Source organism: Hyaena hyaena, unplaced genomic scaffold (assembly GCF_003009895.1).
Source record: "Hyaena hyaena isolate Hyena2069 unplaced genomic scaffold, ASM300989v1 scaffold_1002, whole genome shotgun sequence".
In the NCBI taxonomy this organism is placed as follows: Eukaryota; Metazoa; Chordata; class Mammalia; order Carnivora; family Hyaenidae; genus Hyaena; species Hyaena hyaena.
The window spans coordinates 104,590-124,222 of record NW_024081636.1 but is presented as its reverse complement, the minus strand read 5'-3'; the positions used below and the strand labels follow the sequence as shown (position 1 = coordinate 124,222).

General features: G+C 38.8%; 1 protein-coding gene across 1 annotated transcript in view; it reads left to right on the top strand.

The window, feature by feature from the left end:
* LOC120223539 (sec1 family domain-containing protein 2) overlaps positions 1-19,633 on the top strand; it is an 80,339-nt gene that overhangs the window by 11,370 nt on the left and 49,336 nt on the right. The window contains exon 2 of the mRNA XM_039221724.1: positions 2,399-2,567. Coding sequence (XP_039077655.1) covers positions 2,399-2,567 — 169 coding nt within the window. The remainder of the gene's footprint in view (positions 1-2,398; positions 2,568-19,633) is intronic.

The window sequence follows — 19,633 nt, the reverse complement described above, 5'->3', positions numbered from 1 at the left end:
CCCTCCCCTGCTCACGCTGTCTCTCTCTCTCCTAGAAATAAATAAAAAAATATTAAAAAAAAAAAAAAAAGAGTCAGATGCTTAACCCACTGAGCCACCCAGACATTCTTCCTTCGTTTGAATGTTTAAGATGTTAGTACATAATATTTTAAGCATATGAATGATACTTTGGCTCTGTAGAAATAACTATCACGTTTAAACCTTAAGGAAAAATAAGTATGTTGTATTTTGACTTCTCATACTCGGAGAGTTTCAAGAGGGCTGGATTCGTTAACAATTTGCAGAGGGTTTAATGTACAAAAACTTAGCAAAGAGCCCTGAGTTTGACATAGTGGAGGAGGGAGAAACAGCCAGACTGTAGAGGCATAAGAAGTTAGGGGAAAATGGTAGCATATATATTCCATTTGTGCGTGCCACGTGTCAACAAATAGAAGTTGAAAAATAAGAATAGCTTGGGGGCAGGGTTCAGATTTGGGGCACCAAGTTCAAAGAAACGTTATTTTAATGATGAATGGATATTTACGAAAATTTTTAGTGAGTGATGAGGAAACTGGTGGAGAGAGAAATTCATGATACTGTGAGGTGATCCTAGTGTCGCCACTCCAGGCTCAGGTTAAAGATATAATTCACTTAGGGATCTCTGACCCCCATTTGGATCTCAGGACATTTGTAGTCACTAGGCATTCATTCAGCAAGAATTTATTAGTTAAAAACATTTTTTTAAGCATTCATTTTTTTTTAGAGAGAGAGTGTGAGATGGGGAGAGGCAGAGAAAGAGGAAGACACTGAATCTGAAATAGGCTCCAGTCTCTGAACTGTCAGCACAAAGCCCAATGTGGGGCTTGAACCCACAAACTGTGAGATCGTGACCTGAGCCAAAGTTGGATGCTTAATCGACTAAGTCACCCAGGTGCCCCTCAGCAAGAATTAAGTGAGCAGCTTGTAAGTCCGAGTGCTAAGAGGACCATAAACCCTAGATAGCATAAATAAGATATGGTTCCTTTTAAGCCTAATAAATGAATATTCCACAGGTGGTACAAGAACTCTTTCCTCTTTCCCATTAGAAATCACCTTAGAAGCACTCATGCTGGCTCTGTCTTAAGTCATTTTTACGGGCCTGTTTGTGTTGTTGTTGTTAATAGTGTGGTTTTAGTAATTTCTCCCTCTTTAGTTTGAATTCTTGCTCTGTATCTTATAAGTTAACATATTCCTGAGTAAGTTACTTAAACTAAGTCTTCTACTCTATAAATGAGCATAGTAATACTCATCTATTAGAGTTGTTATAAGAACTAAGTGGATAATAAGTGTACAGTATGAAACCTAATACCTGGTTCATCACAGGCTCTCAGTAAATATTAGCTATGAAATGAAATGATGATATTAGAAATGAAATATTAGAAATGAAAATGATGATAGTGGTGACAAGAATTCTTTGGATTCTTGATTTGTTGTTTTCTACCTAGTTCTGTCCAATTACTGTGATGTGGCAAAAAGAACAGGTAGAGCTAGAGAGACATCAGGAAACAAGAAGTTGATTGATTTAGATTGGGTGGGATCAAAACAATATGTGCCAAGTCCTACCCATTGTTGGAAGGAGGTCACCCAAGCAATGATAGCTTTTGGAAAGAAACTTGGTTTCATGGAAAAAATATTACACTGTGTTATTGGTCTTGAATTTCAATTTGAGGTTCTCAGTCATTTGTTATGAAAAGAGTTAATACATGTGAAGTACCTAGAACATGTCTAGTACACAGAAAGCAGTCTATAAATGCTTCTATCATTACAAACTGTTACCATTCATTCATTTAGTTTTCCCATGATCTAACACATATTTAGATCAGAGCTGCCAAGTTGCCTGCTAGACATGCTGGGGACAGGATGAACCAGGTAAACAGTTGCCAGTATGAAGGTGAGGTTCTAGCAGAAGGGAGGTCTGCTCTTTTTGGCCAGGTCTTTAAGCCCTTCTGTCTTGTGAAGTTTTCATCAGTAAAATAAAGTTTTGGCTCTAAAATCTTACAACAATATCATCCAGTGACACTATTTTCTTGGCTGAATATATGCTGGTTATTTATTTATATATTAAATATTTATTGATATTACTCTTCTAGGTGCTAGGAATATAGTAGTAGCCAGAGCAGCCACAGTGCCTGACCTCATGGAGCCTTAAGTCCAAAACACAAGGCACTGGTTAACTACGTAATTGTGAGCTTGATTAGTGTTACAGAGGGCAAAATGCTAGGCTTGTGATTTATGTGACCAAAAAAAAAAAAATATATATATATATATATATTATTCTTGATGGAGGGCCATTATAGAACATGTATCCAGATATTTTTTGAGTTTTGTGAGTTTCTATTTTCCATTTTGTGAGTTTATATTTTGTTGTCTGCTTAAATAGGAGCAACTGGACATCATGGAGACAACCTGGTAGAGAAGATGATTTCAGTGCTTCCCCAGCTTCCAGGCCACACCAACGATGTGATGGTGAACATGGTGGAGCTTACAGCACTCCAGAATGAAGAGAAGAATCAGAGTATGGTGGCACCAGGCTGTCTTGCACCATCCAAGTAAGATAAACAGGTTTTTGGTTTTTTTTTTTTTTTTAATCCCCCCTCATCCTTCTCTCTCTTCCCTTTCCTTTTTCTCTGACATCAACTGTTTCTGTAGGAAGGAAACAATGAAGAGTTGGTCTGGTTGGAGAATTCATAGTGGATAGCATTTAGAAAAAAGCATTTTCCCCCCTATAACTTTGAAATAACCATATCCACTAAACAACACTAAGCCAAAAACTATTGAGGTATCACTTACCGAGGTGTCATAGATGGATGTAATAGAATTTGTTCTGAGGATAGGTTAAGTGAATCAATTTATACATCTCCTTTCCACAGACTGTTTCACTTGGAACCATACTCAGTTTCTTTTTGCTAGTGGACTTTTTCACAGGACTAAAGAATAGCCCACAGGGGCGCCTGGGTGCCTCAGACGGTTAAGCGTCCGACTTCGGCTCAGGTCATGATCTCATGGTTCGTGGGTTCAGGCCCCGTGTTGGGCTCTGTGCTGACAGCTAGCTCAGAGCCTGGAGGCTGCTTCTGATTCTGTGTCTCCCCCTATCTCTGACCCTCCCCTGCTCTTGCTGTCTCTCTCTCTCAGATATAAATAATAGAATATTTTTAAAAATTTAAAAAGAAAATAAAGAATAGCCCACAAAGCTATAAAACAGCGCCATCTTTCTGCATGTAAACAATACAGTCTTGGACATCAATGACAGGTTTTTATTTCTATGTATATTTTTCACAGGCTTAGAGAAGTCAGAAAAAGAAGATGGTATACTTCATGTTATGCAGAGTTTCAAAAACAAACAAACAAAAAAACATTTCTCCAGAAACATGATGACAAAAAGATAATAATAGTTTTACCTTCTCTACTTTGACCTTAAATAATTCTTATGAGAAAAAAAAAAGTATTAGAAGGTGAAAAAGTGTCTGAGTATCTGTTTCCCTTATCTCTCTGTTTTTAAACAAAAGAGGATCTTTTGCATTATTGTCTCAAATCTTACCAGTAACAGATATATTTGGAATTTCCTATCATATCTGGAATTAATTTTCAGCCCCTGAAGTTTTCAGCTTTTTTTTTTTTTAAAGATAATTAATAACGTTTATTGGATGCCTGGTGTTTATGGGCCAATGTGGGAAGAAATAGAAAGTTCTATACCCTGCCTTCTTTGTATACTAAAAAATATAGGCCATGTGCTCACGTCAGCAGCACGTATACTAACACACAGGCCTGTGAACTTGCAGCTATACAAATCCGGAAGAAATTGTGATTGGAAATAATTTTAGCTATTCAGAGGGCCTATTCAAAAGTTGCTCATTAAGAACTTACTATGAGCCTTGTCTGAACTAAGTAATATGAATAACATAAAATATAAAATATCATTCTTGCCTTCAGGGAATATGTTCCTTGTTGGGGTATAAAAGCAATAAAAATTATACAAGACTCAGGTGTGTGTTACAGATTATAAATACTACAAAGTATCAGGTCCACAGGGTTTCTGTAGATCCATGTGCACCTTGTGGAAGTGGTGATGTTTGACTTAATTATGTCTTGAAGAATTTAGAAAAAGAGAAGGGCTAACGTGAGCTTGGGTATGGAAACAACAATGATCAGGTCCTGATATGGGGTGTGAGGAAGGACGACAATGTCAAGGGACCACCACTGCCATCAGCATTAATGTTTTCCAGGACTTACCACGTGCCAAGTACGCTTCCAAGTATCTTACATTTGGGAAGCCATTTAACTTTTATAATAACCTAGTGAGGTTGGTGTTGTTATTCCCCCATTTTACACATAAGGAAATAGAGGCAAAGTGACCTTGAGTAATATAGTTAGCAGGAGGTAGAACTAGAATTTTGAGCCCAGAATATTTGGCTTTAGAGCCATAGCCTTTACTTCTGTGCTGCCTGTGCAAGGGCCAGAGAGGAGCTAGGCTCATGAGCAAATTTAAAGAGACAGGAACAAAAATCAGGTTACTTGATGATTTAATCTGGAGAGTCCTATTCCCTCAACATAGCAGTTATACCAACAATATTATCAATTTTGGCTAATTTAAGCAAACGGAGTTCCAGGGGTCTAGAACTTGGAAAGAGACTCTTCAAGGCCTTGACATCAGAGAGACTGAACTTTAACTATTTTGTCATGAGTCATTCTGTTTAAGATTCAGATTCCAAGGGAAAAGGTGAGAGTGACCTCCCTTGGGCCTTGCGCCCACCCTTTGCTCAGTGGGGGACTGCGAGCAGTTCATGCTAGCTGAGGATTATGACAAAATTGTATGGCATGATGGAAGGGTAGTTCTTCGAAGGAAATGGGAGTCTTATCTGGACTTCGTATTATGTCGGAGAGTATACTTTCTTCTTATTTATGCCAAATTGAGTCTCTGTTTTCTAAAACTTACGGCCAAAGATATCCTGACTGATAACTTTTTTGGACCTCATTATTTCATCTGTAAAATGAGAATGCTGGTCTAAATGACTTCTAAGCCTCTTGGTTTTAAAGCATTTAAAAAAAAACAACATTTATTTTTAAGAGAGAGAGAACTAGGAAGGGGCAGAGAGAAAGAGGAGGATAGAGGATACGAAGCAGACTCTGTACTGACGGCAGAGAGCCTGACGCAGGGCTCAAACTGACGAACTGTGAGATTGTTGTGCCCGGTTCACGAATCGCCAGAGACCACCAAGGAGCCGACACCTTTGCAAGTACAAAAGGGTCTTTATTACAAGCTCGAGCCGGGGCTCACCCATCTACCGGTGTAGTGGCAGCAGGGTGAAGCCCCAAACAATAGTGAGCAGGGATTTTATGGGGTAAGGGATGGGGGTGTTACAGTGCACACGTTGTACGTATAGCATCGTCTCATAAGTACCAATTACAATTGTGCAGCACCCATGGTAACAGCTTTGACCATTCAGCATCTGTGAGGTGTTCATTACTTTTGGTGGGACCCAATCATGACTTTTGAGAATCCTTTGAAAATGACTAATTATGAGGTGAGTTCAAAGGGCCCACATGGGGTTCAGGCAAGTGGTGAGTGATTTGCTTGTTTGCACAAAGTAACTATCTATAGTCCCCAGCCCCTGACTCAGACCATAGGAATGTTACTCCTATATTTCTTAGCTTCTTTTGATTGGCTGACCTGAGGGTGGTCTGAGGGTGGCTTCAGCCTTGAGCAGTCTGAGGCTTTTCCTGGAACTGGTACTATGTGCAGCTCGAGGTTGCTCTTAATGGAGGCCTTAATCTCAAAATGACGTTACTTAGGCTCTTCAAGATCATGATTGAGCCAAAGTCAGACACTTAACCAAGTAAGGCTCTTGGTTTAAAAATAAAAATTGTTCCTAACTGAGCCCTTACTGTAACTTAGCTCTGCTTCTGAGCATCTACAACTAAATTCATTCAAATATATATTTCCCCCACAACCTGGTCTTTATTTTCATCAGGTGCCTTTTCCTCTCATTTGACAGTGAGTGAGTGTGATCATGGAATATGAGCTTTGAGTGCCATCCAAGTATGAGAGTGTGTTCATAAATGTCAGAGGCAGTGATGGGTTCTAGAAGGATCTGAATAAAGAAGAAAGTGTTCATGAGAGCAGGTTTGGTGAAAGAGTAAGCGTAGGAGTTAGACTGCATAAGGGAAAGAGATAGGTAGTGAGAAAATTACAAGAAATAGAGGTTTGAAGCAATATAGAAAAAAAGGATAGTTTATAATTGCTTGGGATACTGAGAGAATTGTGCTGATTAATGTCTTTGCAAAAGAGGAATTGAAATAAATTACAGCTTCTGTAGTATGTACTGTACTTCCATCGAGATAATAACCAACCACTACTACCTCCTACATCACCCCCTGAAACTTCTCGGAGAAATGAGTGTGAGGATAAAGAAGTTAGTACTAAAATGAAAACAGATGGGTGCCTGGCAATAAATAACGTGCCTGCAATGGAATGATCTTTAGAAAGCAAGTCTCTAACTATGATATAATCCTCGATAATCAAAATTTACCGCTAATATAATTTTTATAAAAGGCTGTTTATAATCATAGCAATTAAAGTTCCTGCAAATGCAAATGAGAAATAGATAACTTAAACGCATCATAACTTGGCTTTCTAGTTCTTGTCCACGGGTCCCTGGATTACATGGAATATTTTATATAAGAAGGAAGCAGAATCTTTTATGTTCTTCTGTTTCTCTTCTGAGAAAATGGTTTCTATTCTCTGCCCCAGCTCCAGCTCCACTCTCCCTAGGCTGTTACTCTTTTAGTTCCTTTTATCCTTTACCAGTTCCCCAGGTGCACTTGCTATGTCTGTACTTGTTGACTCAGATTCTGGCCTAACCCAGCACCCACGTCACTGTTTGGTCCAGTGACCACTCCTCCCAAAGCTCTCCATATGCCTTTAGGTCTTTCTTCCGTCTTAGCACTCCTATCCCCCTTCCCTATTTTACTGTTTTTCTCCTTAGCACTTTCTAATATACTTATATATGTTGTATTTTTGTATCTTCCTTTCCTAGAGAGCTAGAGAGAAAACTTCCCACTAGAGAGTTCCCTGAGAGGAGGGAGATTTGTGTGTGTTATTCAGTATTCACTGTGATGGCCTCAGTGCCTAGAACAATAAATACCTGGCACTCAAGGGATATATGCTGAAGCGATACAGGCAGGATCCATGTGTGGAGTGAGGCTGCTGAACTAAGAGAGGGTGAAGTCAAACCTGAGCACAGAAGAGATTAATTTGCAGATGTATAGACTCTAATCATTGAATATTTGAAAATGCTCTCATTGTGTTAGGAAAACATCACAAAATTGGCCCCATAATTCTACCTGTGCGACTTCTTTCGTAGATGTATCTGCATATGTGTAGAATGGTATGTTACATTCATTAATCACTCATTTGTCATCGCAATGTGAAATAACTGCATGCCCAGTTCGGTAAGTCGTGGGGCACTTGTTATGGAATAATATCCAGCTATTGAAATAGAATAGAACTAAGAAGTTGTTTATATACTGAATAGCAGTGAGCTCAATGACTTATTTCAAATGAAAAAAGCAAGGTGTAGCATGCCTCTTTGTAAAAAAACACGGTGAAATATATATTTCTATTTGCTTCTGATACACTAAATCTATCTGGAAAATGTGGAAGGAACTGATTACATTGGCCTTCTTCGTAGGGGACGCTGCAAGCCAGTAGAACCCTGCAAATTCATGAAATGAATAAAGATGGAGGAAGGAGGGAAACGTCTGACTACATGTATCAATGTGTATGCTTCGAGTTTTCAATCCTGTGCATGTATCTCCTATTAAAAACAAGTAGAAATTAGATTTAAATAAAAGCTCGATTTGCTTCTTACGCAAAACTTAAGGTGGGATTTTGTGCTCCAAGGAAGGAAAGTAGCTAGTTGCCTCTTACTTTGGAACCGCTAAAATGCTTCTCCCTCCCCATTGTCTTCCTCCCTAACGAACCATCCTTTCTTTGAAAACTTCTATTAAAAAGACCAAAAGCTGCACTGTGATTGTTACATGTCTGTCTCCTTTACTAGACTATAAGCTCCTTTAAAGTAGTAACTGTGCCTGGAACTCTTATGAGGTGCTAGTAAATTGAATAAAAGAATGAATAAATGATTGAATAAATCTTTATAATCAATTTGAGACCAAATTTTAAAATAATGACATAAATCCATGAAAAGCCATATGCACTTGACTTCAGCACTTAAGTCACTGTCTAGCATTGTTGATTGCTAGACAGTGATTGTCTAGGTCAATGAGAAGGAAGGAAGGCAGCACCAAATGCCTGAATTCTGTCAGGCATTATGCTAGGTATTTTAAAATTCATTATTTAACTTAATTCTGTTAAATAACAAAACTTCAACTGAGTAAATTTTAAAGAAGTATGGACTTTATTATTGGATTCATGCACTGGGGGCCCTCAGTATAGCAAGTAGAGAGGAGCTCTGCTTGCTATAGAAAAGGAAAGGTTTTAAAAGTACACAGAGAGTGGAATAAAGGACATGATTAGCAAAGAATCCATTGTTTTGGACAAGGTCTCCCTCCTAGGTGGAACATAAAGGGTCTATCAGTAAATTTCCTGATGCTGACCAGGAGATTTCCATGTTGACTGGTGAAAGGTTACATTTCTGGGCCATTGAAACTGCAGCTAGGTTAGGTAGAAAGTCTTCATTCACCAACTGAGGGCCTCAACCTAAGCGACACCATTTTGGGCCTCTAGTTTTCCTTTGAACAATTCTAAAAGCAACTCTACACGGTGGATATTATTCTTTTTTTATTTTTATAGAATTTTTGAGAAAGAGACCTAAGAAAATTGCCCTAAGCCAAACTTTCTTTAAGTGATTGAATTGGGTCATTTAATAAAATTACTTTTTAGGGGTGCCTGGGTGGCTTAGTCGGTTAAGCGTCCGACTTTCGCTTAGGTCATGATCTCGTGGTTCGTGGGTTCGAGCCCCGTGTCGGGCTCTGTGCTGACTGCCAGCTCAGAGCCTGGAGCCTGTTTCAGAGTCTGTCACTCCCTCTCTCTCTGACCCTCCCCTGCTCACGCTGTCTCTCTCCCTCTCCTAGAAATTAAAAAAAAAAAAAAAAACCCAGCTTTTAAAAAAAAAATTACTTTTTAATTTCAAGGCACATTTCTTTTCTACTATATCATGACTCTGACACATGCTTACTTGAATGGATATATAAATAAACCAATAAATTCAGAAATAGTAGAAATCCTTATTTATAAAAAGCAATACTTTTTGCTTTTAAGCGAAAATAATTTTAAGTCCAGTTTTCATGTTAGTTTTTATTTTGGAGGTGGAAGGTTTTTTTCCTAGACTACACAGCAATGAAATAAATGGAGTAGATCTTATAGCTAAGAGACAAATGCCACAGTAGTTTCAACTTAAACCATGATAAGCCAATTGTTTGTTAATTTTCACACTGTTAAGTAACCTGATGATGATATATGTCAAAGTCACTAACTAGACCCACAGAGTCAAAAACAAATTGTTAAATCACCTCTTAAGAATCATACATATTTCTTCTCTTTTCTTGGTTTCCAAATGCCAATTAAATATTTCCTGTTAGATACAACATTTTCAGAGGGAAGAAAGGTAATTTTTCTTAGGGCAGAACCAGAGGTACTACATCTGATTTTAAATTCACCTATAGATAGAATGACTGAACTTAGGTGTGAACATTACATAAGGTATATTTAGTGTTGAGGTTGTTATACCCAGATCGCAGTATCCTCACCGACCAGAGACCACCAGGGAGACCGAGTCACGCATACAAAGGCAAAGGGCTTTATTACGGGCTTAAGCTCGGGCTCACAGACTTCACCAGCGTATGGGTCCGTGCTGAGAGCCTCGAACAAGGGCAGAGTAGGGTTTTTATGGGGTTTGAGACGGGGGAGTTACAGAAGTTGTGACATGGGAACAGTGATCCAATCATAATAATTCAACATCATTGACAGTGGGTTTGACCATACACATTGTCTAGAGTATTCGTTACTTTTGGCGGGATCCAATTACAACATTTAGAGTACCTTTAAATTCAACCAATCACAGAGCCAGCCTAGGGTCTTGTTTGGCGACTAACAGATTAACTTTAACATTAGGTAACAGGGTCCTATCTATAGTTTCTGTCTCCAGACCTCTCCCTTAGTAAAGTGGAGGGTGGTCACTGGACTTTCCTGATTGGGTGTTGCAAGGGTGGTTTCTCCTGCCTTGGGCAATGTGTAACTGCTTGATAGTTTCGGGAAAGCTGAAACTCAGGCCTTCTAGTTCAGAGGGGAAACTTAAAGCCTGTCATGGAGTCAGTTTGGTTTAGACGTTTAGACTTGTGGCCTTACAAGGTTGAGGTGGAGAGCCAGCACACAAGAGGATGTGTCAACACAGCAGTGTTGTGAATGACCTTGCCACTGGTCCAGGTTATGGCCATCTCCTCAGCCTGTACCAAAAAACAAATGACATTAAACTGTTTCAGGGGGCACTTGGGTGGGTCAGTCGGTTAAGTGTCTGACTCTTGATTTCTGCTCCCTGTCGTGGATTGAGCCCCATTCCCAGCTCTGTTCTGGGCGTGCAGACTGCTTGGTCTCTCTCTCTCTCTCTCTCTCTCTGCCTCTTCCCCTTTCTCTGTCCTTCTCTAAATAAACATTAAAAAACCCAAAACTGTTTTGAGCACCTGACTGGCTCTGTTGGCTGCTGTGAAGGGCATGGAGACAATTAAAAAAAAAAGAAACAAAACTTCTTCAAGTCAACACTGCAGTTTGAATAGTGAAGAAGGCCTACCTCCTCTCAGCATGCAGCTTGCTATATTTAACTTTTTTGGGGAACTCTAAAAATCATCTGGTCTCAGTTACAGGTTTAGAAAAAAGAATTAATGAATAATTTGTGGATGGTGGGGTGAAATAAAGCAGGTTTCTTTTCTGAAAATGAAGGGATAAATGTGCCTTCTAACAAATAGTTAAATAATTTAGTATGCCAGAGATATTTAACTTCTATTTCTTGATAAAGATTTACATTTAATAGTGAGATTTTTTCAGAATTCTTCTGTTTTAATGTACATTAAGAAAAGAGGGTTGGAAGGTAGAAACTTTCTCTGTAATTGCTCACATATTGCAGCTCTGTCATGGTACTTGTTAGTCAAGGAATGTGCAGGCAGTCCTCAGAATCTTTTTCATATTGAAAAATTTAAAGTTGTTTGTGGTCTTTGTGTTGTGAGAACACTGAACTCCGGGTCATTGTGGGTTTAGGATCCATAATTTAAATGGAAACTATGGCTCCTTTAGAAAAAGCTAAGAATTCTCTGAAGCTAGCTAGCTACAACAGAAAAGGAGGAATGGAAAGACTCATTACATTTGAATGACAAGTTCCTAATTAGGTTGATGTTTACTGCCAAGTAAAAGTCAACAAGTCCAAAAATCTAACTCCTTGTGAGTTAAGCAGGCACAGACTTTATTGGGGGTGCTTCTAAACCTTCACTTTTATAGACCAAAATGTCTTCAGTAGCATGACAGAACTGTCCCACACTTGTGGCTACAGCTTTTCTCCCCTGTTACCTGCTGGCATTTTTGCCTGAGGACTCCTTTGCTTGCTTGCTTGCTTTATTTTTTAAAATTTAAATTGTAGTTAGTTAGCATACAATGCAATATTGGTTTCAGAAATAGAATTCAGTGATTTATCACTTACAGATAACACCCAGTGCTCATCACAAGTGCCTTCCTTAATACCCATCACCCATCTAGCTCATCTCCCACCCACATCCCTCCATCAACTCTGTTCTCTATAGTTAAGAGTCTCTTGTGGTTCGGTTCCCTTTCTTCTCCCTCCCCTCCCCCCCGCTCGTCCTGCCCCCCCACATATGTTCATCTGTTTTGTTTCTTAAATTCCATATATAAGTGAAACCATATGACATTTGTCTTTCTGATTGACTTATTCCACTTAGCATAATACATTCCAGCTCCATCCACACCGTTGCAAATGGCAAGATTTCATTCTTTTTGATGGCTGAGTAATATTCCAGCACATATATGTGTGTGTGTGTGAGTGTGTGTGAGAGAGAGAGAGAGAGACAGAGACAGAGACAGACAGAGACAAAGAGAGACATTTTTTTAAAAAATATTTATTTTTGAGAGAGAGAGCAAGCGAGAGTGAGAATGAGAGTGCATGCATGTGAATGTGGGAGGGACAAATAGAGAGAGAGACAGAATCCCAAGCAACAGCCACAGGGTTAGCTCAGAGCCTGATGTGGAGCTCGAACTCATGAACTGTGAGATCATGACTTGAGCTGTAATCAAGAGTCAGATGCTTAATTGACTGGGCCGCCCAGGTGCCCCTGTACACCACATCTTTATCCATTCATCACTTGATAGACATTTGGGCTCTCTCCATAGTTTAACTATTGTTGATAGTGCTACTGTAAACATTGGGGTGCATGTGCCCCTTCAGATCTGTATTTTGTATCCTTTTACTTCTGCCTTCTAATAACCGTGTCACACTAGGATAATGACTGGTGGTAAGGTGATTGGGATCAACTGGGTAAGGGTAGTTGCCCTTCTTTTAGGAAGAAGAAATTTGAAGAATGAGATGGTTTTAGCAATAAAGAAGGCATTTTGGGGATCTAAGGCAGGAGAGATCTGAAATCCAGAAAGTTCATTTGGGTGAAAATTTAGGAAGTTCATCATGGGTGAAACTGTGGAAGTGAACCCTCCAAGCTTGTAAATGTGTGTTGTAATTTATTTGCAGTGCCTGTGTGACAGGCACTTGGTGAAGACATGATTTCTGCCCTCATGGAATTTTTTTCTAATAGAGGAGACAACAAACAGATAAACAAGTGGATGTATAATGTCAGTCAAGGATAAGTGCTATGAAGCAAATAAAGCAAGGTAAGGGAATCAAGAGTGAGTAGGGATTTGGGGGTGGTAAGGAGGTATATGGAGCAGATAGAAAAAATCTTTGTGAGATGTCTTTCAAGCAGAGACTTCGAGGAAGTAAATTATAAGTCTTGTGGATATCTGGGACTGGAACATTCCATCCTAAGGAAAGGGCTGGTTGTTCAGAGATTACTTATGTTAATTTGCTTTTCCCTAGTGGCTAATTATGTTAAACATCTTTTCCTGTATTTAACGTTCCATCTACATATCCTTTTTTTTTTTTGACAAATAACCAAAGTACTATATTTTCCTCTTTTTATGTTTGTGTAGCTGACCATATTACATACAATAGTATAATTAATTCAAAGCTATACTTTTTTTATTTTAATGTTTTTATTTCTGAGAGAGACACAGAGAGAGAGAGTGAGTGAGCAGGGGAGGGTCAGAGAGAGAGGGAGACACAGAATCCGAAGCAGGCTCCAGGCTCTGAGCTGTCAGCACAGAGCCCGATGCGGGGCTCAAACCCACAAACCATGTGATCATGACCTGAGCCGAAGTTGGATGCTTAACCGACTGAGCCACCCAGGCGTCCCCAAAGCTATGTTTTTTTGTTCTTTCCAAGTTTTTAAATTTGGTTAAAGTTGGTTAACATACAATGTAATATTAGTTTCAGGTATAGAATTTAGTGATTCATCATTTACATTCAACACTCAGTACTCATCACAACTGTTCTCCTTAATCCCCCTATTTCAGCTGTCCCCCGCCCACCTCTCCTCCAGTTTCCAGTAACCCCAGTAACCTTCAGTTTGTTCTGTATAGTTAAGAGTCTGTGTCTTGGTTTGCCTGTCTCTTTTTGTTTCCCCACTATGTTAATTTTTTTGTTTCTTAAATTCCACATGAGTGTAATCATACAGTATTTGTCTTTCTCTGATTGACTTATTTTGCTTAGCATAATAATTTCTGGCTCCATTACAAGGCTGCAAATGGCAAGATTTTATTCTTTCTTATGGCAGACTAATATTCGTGTGTGTGTGTGTACATATACGTATATGTATAAATATAAATGTAAGTGTGTATACACACACACACATATCACATCTTCTTTGTTTTCCTCTTTCCATAATTTGGCTATTGTTGATAATGCTGCTATAAACATTGGGGTGCATGCATCCCTTTGAATTATTATTTTTGTATCCTTTGGATAAATACCTAGTAGTACAATTGCTATGTCATAGGGTAGTTATATTTTTAACATTTTGAGGAACATCCATGCTGTTTTCCAGAGCGGCTACACCAGTTTGTATTCCCACCAATAATGCAAAAGTGTTCCCCTTTCTCCACATCCTCGCCAGTCTGTGTTGTTAATTTCATCCATTCTGACTGTTGGGACATGATAATCTCATTGTAGTTTTGATTTGTATTTCCCTGATGATGAGTGAGGTTGAGCATCTTTTTATGTATCTGTTAGCCATCAGTATATCTTCTTTGGAAAAATGTCTATTCATGTCTTCTGCCCATTTTTAAATTGAATTACTTGTTTTTTGGGTGTTGGATTCTATAAGTTCTTCATATATTTTGGATATGAACACTTTATCAGATGTGTCATTTGCAAATATCTTCTCTCATTCCATTGGCTATATTTTAGTTTTGTTGATTGTTTCCTTTGCTGTGTGGAAGCTTTTTATCTTAATGAGGTCCCAGGAGTTCATTTTTGCTTTTGTTTCCCTTGCCTGAGTCATATCTAGTAAGAAGTTGCTGTGGCCAAGGTCAAAGAGGTTGCTACGTGTTTTCTTCTCTAAGATTTTGATGATTTTCTGTCTTACATTTAGGCCTTTCATCCATTTTGAATTTATTTTTGTGTATGGTGAAAGAAAGTGGTCCAATTTCATTCTTTTGTATGTTGCTGTTCAGTTTTCCCAACACCATTTGTTGAATAGACTGTCTTTTTTTCCATTGGATATTCTTTCCTGCTTTGTGAAAGATTAATTGACCATAGAGTTGTGGGTTCATTTCTGGGTTTTCTCTTCTGTTCTGTTGATCTGTGTGTCTGTTTTTGTGCCAGTACCATATTGTTTGATCACAACAGCTTTGTAATAGAACTTGAAGTCCAGAATTGTGATGCCTCCAGCTTTGCTTTGCTTTTTCAAGATTGCTTTGACTATTCAGAGTCATTTGTGATTCCATATAAACTTTAGGATTGTTTCTTCTAGCGCTGTGAAAAATGCTGGTGGTATTTTGATAGGAATTGCATTAAGTCCATAGATTGCTTTGGGTAGTATAGACATTTTAACAATGTTTTTCCTATCCATGAGCATGGAATGTTTTTCCATTTCTTAGTGTCTCAATTTCTTTCATAAGTGTTCTATAATTTTCAGAGTACAGATCTTTTACCTTGTTGGTTAGATTTATTCCTAGGTAGCTTATGGTTTTTGACACAATTATAAGTGGGATCGATTCCCTGATTCATCTTTCTGTTGCTTCATTATTAGTGTATAGAAATGCAACAGATTTCTGTATGTTGATTTTATATTTTGCAACTTTACTGAAATCATTTTATCAGTTCTAGTGATTTTTTGGTAGAGCCTTTTGGGTTTTCTCTTACGGAGAATCATGTCATCTATGAGTAGTGAAAGTTTGACTTCATCCTTGCCAATTTGGATGCCTTTTATATCTTTTTGTGGTCTGATTGCTGTGGCTAGGACTTCCAGTACTCTGTTAAATAAAAGTGGTGTGAGTGGACGTCTCTGTCTTATTCTTGACCATAGAGGAAAAGCTCTCAGTTTTTCCCCATTGAGGATGATATTACCTGTGGATTTTTTTGTCTCTGGTCTTTATTATGTTGAATTATGTTCCCTCTAACCCTACTTTGTTGAGAGGTTTTTTTTTTTTTTTATCATGAATGGATGTTGCACTTTGTCAAATGCTTTTTCTGTATCGATTGAAAGGACCATGTGGTTCTTATCCTTACTTTTATTAATGTGATGTATCATGTTGATTGATTTGCAAATATTGAACCACCCGACATCCCAGGAATAAAACCCAAATGATTGTGGTGATTGATTTTTTAAAAAATTTTTAATGTTCATTTATTATTGGGACAGAGAGAAACACAGCACGAGTGGGGGAGGGGCAGAGAGAGAAACACACACACAGAATCCGAAGCAGCCTCCAGGCTCTGAGCTGTCAGCACAGAGCCCAATGTGGGGCTCGAACCCATGAACCGTGAGATCGTGACCTGAGCTGAAGTCAGATGCTCAACCGACTGAGCCACCCAGGTGCCCCCCCCGCTTTTTTTTTAATTTTGTGGTGATTCATTTTTTTAATGAATTGTTGGAGTTGATTTCCTAGTATTTAGTGAGAATTTTTGCATCTATGTTCATCGGGGTATTGGCCTGTAGTTGTCTTTTTTAGTGGAGTCTTTGTCTGCTTTTGGAATCAGGGTAATGCTGGCCTCATAGAATGAATTTGGAAGTTTTCCTTCTATTTCAATTTTTTGGAACAGTTTGAGAAATCTGGGTAGGGGTTTAACGATTTTATTAATTTTTTTCAAAGAACCAGATCCTGGTTTCATTAATCTGTTCTATTGTTTTTTTAGTTTCTATATCATTTATTTCTATTTTAATCTTTAGTATTTCCCTTTTTCAGATGTCTTTAGGCTTCATTTGTTGTTTTTTTTTCTAGCTCGTTTCAGTGTAAGGTTAGGTTGTTTGAGATTTTTCTTGCTTCTTGAGGTAGACTGGTATTGCTATATACTTCTCTCTTAAGTCTGCTTTTGCTGCATTCCAAAGGTTTTGGACCATTGTGTTTTCATTTTCGTAAGTTTCTATATTTTTAAAAATTTCTTCTTTGATCTTTGGGTTGACCCATTCATTGTTTAGTAGCATGTTGCTTAACTTCCATGTATATGTGGTCTTTCCAAATGTTTTCTTGTGGCTGACTTCAAGTTTCATAGCATTGTGATCAGAAATTATGCATGGTATCTCACTCTTTTTGTACTTGTTGAAGCCTGACTTAGTGATCTATTCCGGAGAATGTGATCTATTCTGGAGAATGTCCCATGAGGATGTGAAAAGAATGTGTATTTTGCTGCTTTAGGATGAAATGTTAATATACCTGTTAAATCCATCTGTTCCAGCATGTCATTCAAAGTCATTTTTCCTTGTTGATTTTCTGCTCAGATGATCTGTCCATTGCTGTAAGTATGGTGTTAAAGTCCCCTACTGTTTTGTGTTATTATCAATGAGTTCCTTTATGTGATTAATTGTTTTATGTATTTGGATACTATCATGTTGGGGCCATAAATATTTATAATTGTTAGATCTTCTTGTTGATAGTGCCCTATAATATAATACAGTGCCCTCCTTCATCTCTTGTTACAGCCTTTGGTTTAAAATCTAATTTGTCTAATATAGAAGTATTTTCTACTCTGGCTTTTTTGGGTTTGTTTTTATTTATGTTTTGTGAGAGAGAGCGTGGGCCCGAGAGGGGCAGAGAGAAGAGGGGAGGGGACAGAAGCAGGATCTGTGCCCACAGCCTGACAGCAGCGAGCCCAACATGAGTTGAATGTGGGATTCAAACTCATGAACCCTGAGATCATGACTTGAGTCGAAGTCAACCACCTGAGTCACCCAGATGCCCCTGGCTTTCTTTTGATGTCCATTTGTATTTTCAGTGTTTCTCCTCACTTTCATTCTATGGATGTCTTTATGTCTAAAATGAGTCTCTTGTAGGCAGCATGTAGATGGGTCTTATTCTTTTTATCCATTCTAAAAGCCTATGTGTTTTGATTGGCTCATTTAGTCCATGTACATTCAAAGGAATTTTTGATAGATATATGTTTAGTGCCATTTTATTACTTGTTTTTTCATTATTTCTGGAGATTTTCTCAGTTCTTTTCTTGTCTTTGTCACTTTGGTCTTTCCTGACTGTTAAAAAAATTCCCCTTTAATATTTCTTGCAGAGTTGGTTTAGTGATCGTGAACTTTAGCTTTTGCTTGTCTGGGAAACTCTTTCTCTCTCCTCCTATTCTGAATGATATTGCTGGATAGAGTATTCTTGGCTGCAAATTTTTCCCGTTCAGCACATTGAATATATCATGCCACTCCCTTCTAGCTTGCCAGGTTTCTGTGGAGAGATCTGCAGCTGGCCTTACGGGTCTCCTTGTTAGTTAGGGACTTCTATTGTCTTGCTCCTTTTAGGATTTTTTTCTTTATTGCTGTATTTTGTGAATTTAATTATAATATGTCTTGGTATTGGCCTTGGTAATGACCAATCCCATTGGTGATTTAGATGGGAGTTCTCCATGCCTCCTGGATTTGGATGTCTGTTTCCTCCCAGATTAGAGAAGTTTTCAGCTATTATTTCCTTAAATAAATTTTCTGCCCCCTTTTCTCTCTCTTTCTTTTGGGACTCCTGTGATATGAATATTATTACATTTGATGGAGTCACTGAGGTCCCTAAGTCTATTCTAATGATCCATAATTTTTCTTTTTTTCTTTTGTTCAGCTCCATTACTTTCCATAATTCTATCTTCTCTATCACTTATTCATTCCTCTGTTTCTTCCAACCTTGTGTTCATTATATTCAGTCTGTTTTGAATCTTGGTTACTTTATTTTTTCATTTCTGTTTTTAACTCTTTTATCTTTGTAGTAAGAGTCTCCCTGATGTCTTCTATGCTTTTCTGAAGCCCAGTGAGAACTGAGAATGTTGCTTTAAATTTTCCATCTGATTATTCCTTATATCTGTTTCAATTAGATCTCTGGCTATGACATTACCTTGTTTTTTTCATTTGGGATGAATTCTTCTGTCTTGATATTTTGTCTAAGTATCTGTCTTCTTCTCTGTGTTAGAAAAGCCTGTTATGTTTCCTGCTTCTGAGAGTAATGGCTTTATGGAGAATTCATAAAATGTCCAGGGTCTGGTGCTTCAGGGAGTGTTTCTGGTACGAGCTATGTGTACTCTGCTATTGTGTTTTGGCTGCTCTATTCTTCAGGCCAGTTGTCTGTAGAGGCTCTCCTTGCCTGCAGTGGGCAGTGTTTAGACCTTGGCCAGAGCGTGGTGAGTATTAACTAGGTGTGCTCTGCTCAGTTTTTTAAGTGGGACCTGATGCTACTTCCACTAGAACTGAAGCCTTGCAGAACTTTCTGGTCAGCAGACGTGGTATGGGTGTGGGTTTCTGCTGGTCTTCTAGGGAAGGGGCTTGCTGTGCTGACTCTTAGGCACACTTGCTTGAGAAAAGCAGTACTAGCAGAGCGCCAGGGGACAGGACTTGATATAAGCACATTAGGCACCCAGTGTTGGCACTGTGCTATTTCGTGAAGTTGGTTTATGCTGAGGGATGGGAGAAGGAAATACGCCAGCCAGCTCCAGGGTCTGCATGCTTGCTCTCTCAGGGAAGCACTCCCAGAAGAACGAAAGGTCTCCCCTCGCTATGTGTCCCAGGCATTTTTCACATTGCCTGTTTCACACTCCCTGTCTATAGGAGCAGCTCAGTGCCCTCCAGGCTGTATCCCAGCCAAGCCTGCTTACTTTTAAAACTCCAAACTTTAGGGACTTGCTGTGGTGGGGAGCTGTACTGGACTTCTGAGGCAGGGTCTCACCGCCCTGGGACTGATGAAGGTTTGATTGAGAAGGACAGATGTGCCACAGTGCAGTGGCATGGGACTTGGAGTAAGCAGGTTAGGCAGCCAGTGTGGGGCCAAACTGCCCTCAGCAACTGTCTCTGTGCC